The sequence below is a fragment of the Mus pahari genome, chromosome 7 (genome assembly GCF_900095145.1).
Source record: "Mus pahari chromosome 7, PAHARI_EIJ_v1.1, whole genome shotgun sequence".
Lineage (NCBI taxonomy): Eukaryota > Metazoa > Chordata > Mammalia > Rodentia > Muridae > Mus > Mus pahari.
This window is the reverse complement of record NC_034596.1, coordinates 97,632,760-97,642,427: the sequence shown is the minus strand read 5'-3', so window position 1 is coordinate 97,642,427 and position 9,668 is coordinate 97,632,760. Positions and strand designations below refer to the sequence as shown.

Below are 9,668 nucleotides of genomic sequence, written 5' to 3'. Positions count from 1 at the left end.
AAAACAAAACAAAAAATAAATGTTACTAAGCAGGTCTCTGAATTCCAGATGACAAGAGTGAGAGTTGTGGCTCCTATTCTAGGGGAGTGTGCTCATCTGCTGGGGAATTATGTCCTTTAGAAATCAGTCGATAGTTGTCTAATTTCCTCAAGGGGACCAGATCTGTAACATGTTTGTGAGTAATCAGACGTTTTAAAAACACATTTGCGGATCCCTGCCTTAAGATAGAAGCCTAATTCTGTTCCTTGGGGAAAGGTTTTCATGGTATGGTATTTATCTGAACAAAAACCACATTGCACAGCTGAGTTCTTCCTCAAGCCCAAGGCACTTGCTCAGTGCCTCAGCTGTGTTATCAGGGCATTCACTTTTATCCCATGGCCCCAGAGCAGTTCCCTCTTAGAGAGAAGACAACGACAGACCCTAAAGGGCTCCTTAAGTGTGTCACAACATCACCATCCTTCCCTGAACTGTGGGGCATCACTGCTCACCTTCAGAGCTCTGGGAATCAGTGTGACCGAGTTCAAATCCAGCCTTTCTCTTGTGGTTAGGGGAGAGAATGGAAAGAAATGGCAAAGTAGACAGGGTCTAGACCACAAAATACAGACTACTTGGTAAGCCTCTTGGAGTCAGACCAGGCCAACTGGTATGGCATTTCCTTGGCATAGAAAGCTGTGCTAGTGATCCATAGGATGAACAGCCAGATGGAATAACATTACCTGTTTTCTGTCCTGTAGGGATTAATACAGCAATTTTAGTTGGTGGAATGTCCACACAGAAACAGCAAAGGATGCTGAACCGCCATCCTGAGATTGTGATCGCCACCCCTGGTCGGCTCTGGGAGTTAGTTAAAGAAAAACACCCTCATTTGAGTAACCTTCGGCAGCTCAGGTGAGAGGTGGCCCCTTCCCCTTCTCTCCTAACCATCTCTGAAGTGAGCCTCAGGTGGCTGCATGGTTGGTGTGTGCAGAGCTTTCTCACTATTAAGAATCATGTGGCCATCCAGGCCCTATTCTCAAAAACTAAGCATGCATAAGAAAAGTTAATGGGTGCCTGGTGATGATGTCAGGGTGGTGATGGTGGGGCACTGTGCACACTGCACGCAGAGGAGAGCATTCGAGTGGGTGTATGCGAAGTGGGGCATTCGAAGTGGGGCGTGCTACAGAGGTTTCCTTCCTGCAGGTGCCTGGTCATAGATGAGGCTGATCGCATGGTTGAGAAAGGCCATTTTGCTGAACTCTCTCAGCTGCTAGAGATGCTAAATGACTCCCAGTACAACCCCAATCGGCAGACTCTTGTTTTTTCTGCCACACTAACCCTGGTACACCAAGCTCCTGCTCGAATCCTTCATAAGAAACATGTGAAGAAGATGGATAAAACCGACAAACTTGACCACCTCATGCAGAAGGTTGGCATGAGGGGCAAGCCGAAAGTCATTGACCTCACAAGGAACGAGGGTACAGTGGAGACGCTAATGGAGACCAAGATCCACTGCGAGACAGATGAGAAGGACTTGTATCTCTACTACTTTCTCATGCAGTACCCAGGTCGTAGCCTGGTATTTGCCAACAGCATCTCCTGCATCAAACGCCTCTCCGGGCTCCTCAAGGTCCTGGATATCATGCCGCTGACCCTGCATGCCTGCATGCACCAAAAGCAAAGGCTCAGAAACCTGGAGCAGTTTGCTCGTCTGGAAGAGTAAGTGAAGTCTGTCTTCAGACACCACTGTACTCGGGGGTAAGGGGGCCAGGAACTAGGGACCTTAGCAGCACAAGGCAGGCTGACACTTTTTTTTTTTTTTAAATCTGTCACATTTGTTTACATTTATTTATTTATTTATTTATTTATTTATTTATTATATGTAAGTACACTGTAGCTGTCTTCAGACACTCCAGAAGAGGGAGTCAGATCTCCTTATGGATGGTTGTGAGCCACCATGTGGTTGCTGGGATTTGAACTCAGGACCTTCGGAAGAGCAGTCGGGTGCTCTTACCCGCTGAGCCATCTCACCAGCCCGACACTTTTTTTCCTTCCTTCCTTTCCTTAATTTTATTTCTGTATTTGGTAAGGTCACTCATTCATTGTGTTTGTTTGCTATTAATGTTGTACAGAGACTTCCAGTAATTAGACAACAAACTGGGCGTCCAGTTATTTTAACGTCCTTGGGAAGCAGCAGCATAGGTTGTGCTTGAGAGCAAGCTCAGCCTCTAGAACCAGAGTATCTGAGAGAAGATCCTGAGCCCTTCACTTCCTCGCTGGCCAAGTTAGTCAGTGTGTCTGTGCTTCATTGTCTCATACATAGGGTGGCAGGTGCGGGATTGCAAGAATGGAGTGACTGGGAACAGTGTAGGGAAACTGTTGGCAGTGCCACCCAGTGTGGCCTTTCAGAACCACAGTGCCTACTGCTGCTCTTACCGTTGCTCTTCTCACTTCTTAGATGATAGAGTGACCCTAGAAAAGTTCAGAGCTTACCCAAGCTGTACAAGGTGGAAATGACAGGCTGGGTCTCAGATTGCTGTCAGACCCCAGAGCCCATGCCACACCTCTTCATGTTTGTCTATCTGCCTGTGGACCAACTGATACAGGGAGGGGGGGTGTATGCTGTCTGTCTAAGGAAGGTAGTAGGAGACAAGGGCAGTGACCCAGAGTGAATATGGCTTCAATTAATTCACAGCACAGAACACAGCATGTGCTTGAGACAGTAAGACCCAGGTTTGGGGTCCTGATTCCACAACAGATTACCCACGTACACACCATGGAAAATGAGTCAGTCTCAGGTTCTTAAAAGTGAGATACTAGTATTACCTTATAAGGCTGTGGTGTGAAGTGCTTAGCAAGTGCTAAGCTGACTGATAATGGCTGTTATTTATAATTATGGATGTGCTTTGTTTCCACACAGCTGTGTTCTCTTGGCAACAGATGTGGCAGCTCGGGGTCTGGATATTCCTAAAGTTCAGCATGTCATCCATTACCAGGTACAGCTCTTAGTATTAATGCTACACAAACACACGCACGCGCGCGCGCACACACACACACCCCCAACCCCATCCATCCCCTGTCCTGCCCCCTGCAATGAATGGGGAAATGTTAAAGCAGAGGTTGAACAGAGGGGAGGAATATTCTTCCTCAGGTTGTCTGTAACATGTTCTCATTAGCATCTAGTGCCTACTGTTACTGCTCTTCAAACACTTAGTGAGAGCCCTGCCAAATAGCCTTTCTCTTCAGGCTACTTGATATCGCCAGGTTAAAGTGTGATCCTAGTCTGTTTTCTGATACTATGACAGAATACCTTAAACATGGTAACTTTTAAAGAGGGTGTGCCTGTTGATTCTCAAGGGCATGTAACCAATACCTGCTCAGCTTTGGGTGGGAATCCTTGAGGTGGAAGGGCAAGTAGGTGGTAAACATGAAGGAAACAGCCTTGGCATGTACCCCATGATAATCCAGCCCCTGGAGAGCAAGAACTCCAATAAGGCCACAACTCCTAATAGTGCCACTCCCTGGGCCAGGCATATTCAAACCAGGACACTTAGGCAGCCAAATTGGAAACACTGACTATGTGTTCTGGGTCAGTAGTAGCAATAACGTTAGTGATTGTAAAAAGCCAACAGTAGCGTGTAGTTGTAACTGGGAGCATGGGCTCCAGATTCTGCTACCAGGAATTGAACACCACTCTGATGCTTTAGTGTTGATAGCTTTGGGCAGGTGAGAGCCCTCCCCACCCCCACCCCAGGCCACGTCAGCTGTGGTGTGGTTTCACATAATTTACATCTGTTTTACATCCTCCTGAGTATTCATGAGGGATGCTGTGATTATCATTAGAAACTGACAGTCAGATTTAAAACACAAAGCTCCCTTCACACCCTGAAATACTGTTCTAACAGCCAGTTAAGGCGGTGGGTAGGGGTACAGATCACCTCACTGCTGGGAAGGAAGTTCTGATACTTGAGGCTCCATCTGTGGCTCTCCACACAGGTATTTTGGGACCATTTCAGTGACATCTATAAGTCGGAAGCAACAGCCACACATCCCCCATAGCATTGTTTTGAGAACCGAGTTGAGTGGATGGTGACACCTACCACAGTATAAGTGTGGAAAGCCTGGCACCTAGTAGGATGGTTTTTAGTACTTTTCTCTTTAATTCCGTTGCTTTTAAAATCTTTAGAGGGTATAGATTTCAGAGTAGCGGGTTTCTGGAACAGAAAGACTGGGTCTGTTGTAGAAGATAGCATGAACACAATATAGCTCCCGTCCCTAAGCAGTTGCTACATCCTGTAGAGGAAAAGTGAGATATGACCACTGCCGTAGTGTGAGGCAGGAAATATTAGAAAAGTATCCCATGTGATGCAACTTGAGAGGGTGCTGAGTGCTGCCTAGAAGATGCTGGCGTCCAGGATGGAGAGGTTGGGATATGCAGAGGGGGACAGGGAGTGTGTGGAGAGAGGCATGATTGGGACATGTCTTCGGGTTCTTCTGCTGTGGTAAACACCATGACCAAAAGCAACTTGGGAAGCAAAGGGTTTGTTTCACCTTACAGCTTATAGTTGGCATGAAGGGAAGTCCGGTTAGGACCTGGAGGAGGGACTAAAGATGAGACCATGGAGGAGTGCGGCTCAGTTTCCTTAGTCCAGCCCAGGACCTCCTGTCGAGGGGGACATCAGCCACAGTTATCTCTGTGAGGCTGAGCCCTCTCACATCAGTCATTAATCAAGAAAATGCCTCACAGGCTAATCTACGGGCCAGTTCATCTGATGGCCACATTTTCTCAGTGGAGGGTTCCTCTTCCCAGATGACTGTAACTTGTATCAAATTAAGAGAAACTAACAAACGCAGGGTTACTTAAGCAGGAGTAAGAAGAGGACTTTGCTGGGAAAGGAGGAGGTGAATAGTGCTGAGCCAGCAGAGTCAGTTGGGGGCGGGTGGCTGAAGGCTAGAGAGTCATGGGACGGTTCATAGTGACACTGAGCCTACTGTGCGTCATTAGTGGCAGTTGCTACAGGCGTCAGGGAAGAGGAGCACCAGCACCCGTGCCATGCTGTTTGTGGACAGCATGCCTGCTATATAGGTTGTCCTGGGTTAACCTCGTCTAAATCCTGGCTCCCACATTGAGTTGGGTAACCTAGAGGAAGTGGTGGATCTGAGCGTTCGTTTTCTATAATATGTAGACGGTGATAAAGTATTTCATATGTCTAGGATAATACTGTCTTTACATTTCTGTCGCTGTGGTAAAACAGTATGACTATGGCAGCTTAGAGAAGAAACCGTTTCTTTGGCTCATGGTTCCAGAGGATGTGAGCTCCTGACAAGGGAGGGGAGCTAACAGGTGGGGAGTGGGTGGAGCAGCAGCTGAGATCTGTTGCAAATATGAAGCAAAGAGGGTACACTGGAAATGGTACCTAGCTTTTTTGAGCTCAAAGCCTTCCACCAATGACACTTGTTCAGCAAGGAGATGCCTCCTAGGTCTCAAAAAACAAAACAAAGACAAAAAGCCAGTTGCCAGTAGGGACCAGGTATTCAAATGCCTGAAACGTAACAGGGAACATCTCATTCAAACCACCACATAGGAAGTGTTTTGCAGTTGGTTGGCCTAAAGCAGTCACTCAGTAACTGGGTTATAAATGACTGCCATCGGTCATGCAGAGCTGAAGAATATGTGGAGTCTCAAAGTGGAGATTCAGATAGACGGTATTGGTCACAAGAGGAGTGAGAGTGGAGGAGATGAGAGAAAAGCAGATAAACAGATGGAGTGTGAAGAGCTGAACAGTTGTGGAGGCCGTAGTGGGGCAGAGCCTGCAAAGTAGATAGACTGTTAACTTAGGGGTGGTCTATGTGTCAGGATGAAGGGCTAAGTTGGTCCACAGAGTAGGGAGATTGGTGTCCCGAAGAAAACAGAGCCACTTTCGGGGTGTGCCCTGTGGGAAAGAGCAGTTGTGGACCCTGTCTGTGTGTTGATCCTCGCTGCTGCTTTGTCAGGTGCCTCGCACCTCAGAGATTTACATCCACCGAAGTGGTCGGACTGCCCGTGCTGCCAGTGAAGGCCTCAGCTTGATGCTGATTGGACCTGAGGATGTGATCAACTTCAAGAAGATCTACAAAACTCTCAAGAAAGATGAGGACATCCCACTGTTCCCAGTGCAGACAAAGTACATGGACGTGGTCAAGGTAAAAGTTAAACTCCACTGCACTGCCTCCTCACAGAGCACCTTACTCTGAGACCAGAAGTTATCCTAGGGGACTAAGAAGTGGTTCTGCTGATGGCTAGACAGTGACTTTTGTTAAAAGGCTGGAAGTGCCAAGCCTGGGAGAAAAGCAGAAAGGGGGAGTGAGTGACCAGAGAAGTGTGTTTTGTCCCTTATTTACTCTGATGTCTGGTTCTGAAATCTCCACCTGCTTCTGCTCCAGTAGACAGCTCAGTGAGCTCAGCCATAGAGACATTGTCAGAGAGTGTGAACAGCAAGGTAAATGATGAAACCTTGGTGTGCCCTAAAGCAGAGACAGTAAAACTTGCTTTCTACGTTTGTATTAACTCAGGAGCATTCACTGTGATTGCTGTGTACCCCGGGCCCCAGTGTATTAGGGACTAATATGGGATAGTTTTCCCGAGGCTCACTGGTGTTGTGTATAGGGTAAGCACACGGCACGCTGAGGTGTCCAGGGAGCACTGGACCTGATAGGTGTGTGGTTGTGATGGGAGCAGAGCCTGGCCTAATAGGCGTGTGGTTGTGATGGGAGCAGAGCCTTCGTCCTACTGCAGAAGTAAAGGGTGAAGAGAAGATGGAGTTACTACGGGCATTGAGGGTGTGAAAACAAGGGGCAGTTGAAGGGTGTGTCACCCACCACTTTGGCAGGGGCGTTAATTGTGTAAGGATTTAGATGGGGCTGGTAGAGGTGGGATTATAGAGAATTCCTGTTAAGACTGCTGGGAGCGACTCCATTTTCATGTTTATCCCCATTGTACGTGCTCTCTCCATGTCAGGATGAGCAGAGCATTCTGTCACTGCAGTGTGACCTCAAGACCCATGAGAAAGGATTGAGGAAAAGGGAGACAAGGTCACTCTGGGCCACATACAAGTTGGCACCTGAGACAGAGCTTTAAGGAGATGCAATCAGGCTTCTGTGGTCGTGATGGTCACCTGGGCTGTTAGCAGGAACCTGGGCAAGGGTTTTAGTAGAATCTGCATTGTTTCTCACTGGTCACTGATCACATTACAGTTTAAGAACTGCTTCAGTAAAGTTTGCTGAGAGGCCCAGACTCTTGATCGGATGAATATTTTGTGTTACTGCCCCCTCAGGAGCGGATCCGTCTAGCCCGACAGATTGAAAAAGCTGAATACCGGAACTTCCAGGCTTGTCTGCACAACTCATGGATTGAGCAGGCGGCGGCGGCCCTCGAGATTGAGCTAGAAGAAGAGATGTACAAAGGTGCGCCTGGGCAGGGGGATTGCTTTCCTTTTAGCTTTTAACTGGTTGAGACCATCCTTACTTCTGTGATCCCGTCAGGAGCTTCCTCTGTATGGCCAGATACTTCGGGCCTTTCTTGTCTGACAGCCTCATATGGATAGCCCTTGGGCTCCATGACTAGGGGCAGATCACAAGCAGGGTATCCTTGTTAATACAGCTTGTCCTTTTACTGGACGATTAGCCATCTGCTATGCCTCATTGTTCATGTATAAGACAGGTAACAAACGCCATACCTCCCAACAAGGTTGAGTAAAGGAGACTAAACTGGATACACTTACGCTTGAAAAATAGGAATTATATGGCACTGCTAAGTCGTCATTTATCATAGTAGTTAATATTGAACAGAACAGCACCTCAGTGTCTCATTTATAACTTCTCCAGGTTCTTGGCATGAGTTGAGTAGGAGCTAATGTCCTTTTACATGAGGGATAAAGTGATAGAGGAGTGCAGAGAGCCAGGCAGTGGTAGGCTTGCCTTTCATCCCAGGAGTGATAGACAGGTAGATTTCTGTGAGTTCAAGGCCAGCCTTGTCTACAGAGCTAGTTTCAGGATAGCCAGGTCTACATAGAGAACCTTATCTCAAAAAAAAAAAAAAAAAAACCAAAAAACCGAAACAAAACAAAAAAGGTTCACAGAGAAGGAATTTGTACATCAGAACAGCTCTACCTCCAGGCATTGCCTAAACCCTCTTCTGTCTGTGGGCCAGAAGCCCAGGAAGAGACCAGGGGTGAGGTGCTGCATGGCTCTGCATAGCAAAGCTGAAAACTGCGTCTGGGGCCCATGACAGCAGTTATAGCTGGTGCCCCTTCTTCCATACCAGCAGTGCAGTTTAACTGAGGTGTTGACTTCTCTGAGCAAGTTCCCAGGCAGACTGCTGCTCAGTTAGGAGCCAGGAGTTTGCCAACAGTGTGTTCCTCCTTGTAGTTCAGGTCTGGGGCTCAAGTAGAAATGTGAGCCTCTTCCTTTCCTTTCTGAGGTTAGGCTTGGGCAGTGTCCACCTCTGCATACACTCACAGCATTGGTGAGCTAACTGGAGAGTCAGTCTGCACAGTCTCCCAAGGAATTTGTGGTGGTCATACCACAGGAGACAGCGTGTGACTACCGGGGTAGGACAGCAGATTTCAATCACATGTGAGTTCTGATCTCTGAGAGTTTATTCTGTGGCCTTTCTGTGACTCTAAGCCTGAGTTCCTTACCTGTAAATTGAGGAGTTTCTGTTTACTGGTTTCCTGAACAATGACGAACAGTGGTCTACTGTATCCCTTCTACTGTCAAGCCAGCACAGCTTAATTTAGTCTAGAGAAAGCACTTCTGTATAAACATGATCTTACAATTGTGTGTCTCAAGGAGGAAAAGCTGACCAGCAAGAAGAGCGTCGGCGACAGAAGCAGATGAAGATGCTGAAGCAGGAGCTACGCCATCTGCTCTCCCGGCCACTCTTCCAGGAGAACCTGAAGACCAGATACCCCACACAGTCTGGCAGGCCGCCTCAGCCTGTGGTGGCCCCCAGGAATATCGAGTCTGCGCTGAGCTGCCTCTCCAGGCAGAAGAGGAGGAGGAGGAAGAAGCCAAAAGAACACCAGGCACCACCACAGCCAGGTTCAAGCACAAGTTAACTGCCCGGTCAATGTGGTGACTGTTCAGTGAGATCCTCCAGTTGTCTGTAAAGGCCTTCCCCTCCTTGCCTTTCACTCCACCATCCACCTGCGCAAACCTTCCGCTCTTCCATCCTTTAGCAGGAAAGACCTCCCGCACACATGTTGTGGAGTGAAATGTGGCAGGTGACGCTGTGTGTCTGTAGTCAGTGTATGCAGGCTTCTTGTGCTCACCTCGTTTTCCAGATTAAACCAAGTAGGAGTTGAGACATCCTGAGGGTGTTGCAGTGTTTTATCATTGACTGAGGTTTCCCTTGGGCAGACAGAATGCTGTTTCCTTGATAAGGGGAATGGCATCATAAGCCCCTGGCATGAGTCCCTCTATCACAATTATGTCAGTCTTCAGCACGTCCCTGTCCTTCTCCACAGCATACAATACCAGCTCCCTTGCTCTGTCACACTACCCTCTGCACCTTACTTAAACTGTCCTAGATGGACAGGGAAGATCTTGTTGACCCCCCCCCTCCCCCAACTCAAAAAGCTGTCACGAATCTGCAGGGTCAAGAGAGCACACTGGACATGAGTCTATGGGGTCTTTTGTCCTAGCTTTTTTGA

The 9,668-nt window shown here is 47.9% G+C and overlaps 1 protein-coding gene across 3 annotated transcripts in view; it reads left to right on the top strand.

Annotated features, from left to right (window-relative positions):
- The window catches only part of Ddx24 (DEAD-box helicase 24), a 17,021-nt gene extending 7,697 nt beyond the window's left edge, over positions 1 to 9,324 (top strand). For 2 of the 3 annotated variants that reach the window (XM_029540969.1, XM_029540970.1), the window contains exons 4-9: positions 735 to 888; positions 1,180 to 1,695; positions 2,897 to 2,972; positions 5,971 to 6,159; positions 7,290 to 7,419; positions 8,806 to 9,320. In XM_029540969.1, the coding sequence (XP_029396829.1) occupies positions 735 to 888; positions 1,180 to 1,695; positions 2,897 to 2,972; positions 5,971 to 6,159; positions 7,290 to 7,419; positions 8,806 to 9,074 (1,334 nt within the window). In that variant the 3' untranslated portion in view covers positions 9,075 to 9,320. Of the gene's footprint in view, positions 1 to 734; positions 889 to 1,179; positions 1,696 to 2,896; positions 2,973 to 5,970; positions 6,160 to 7,289; positions 7,420 to 8,805 lie in introns of all 3 variants that reach the window. The other variant, XM_021201609.2, reaches the window with a different exon arrangement.
- Positions 9,325 to 9,668: the final 344 nt, after the last annotated feature.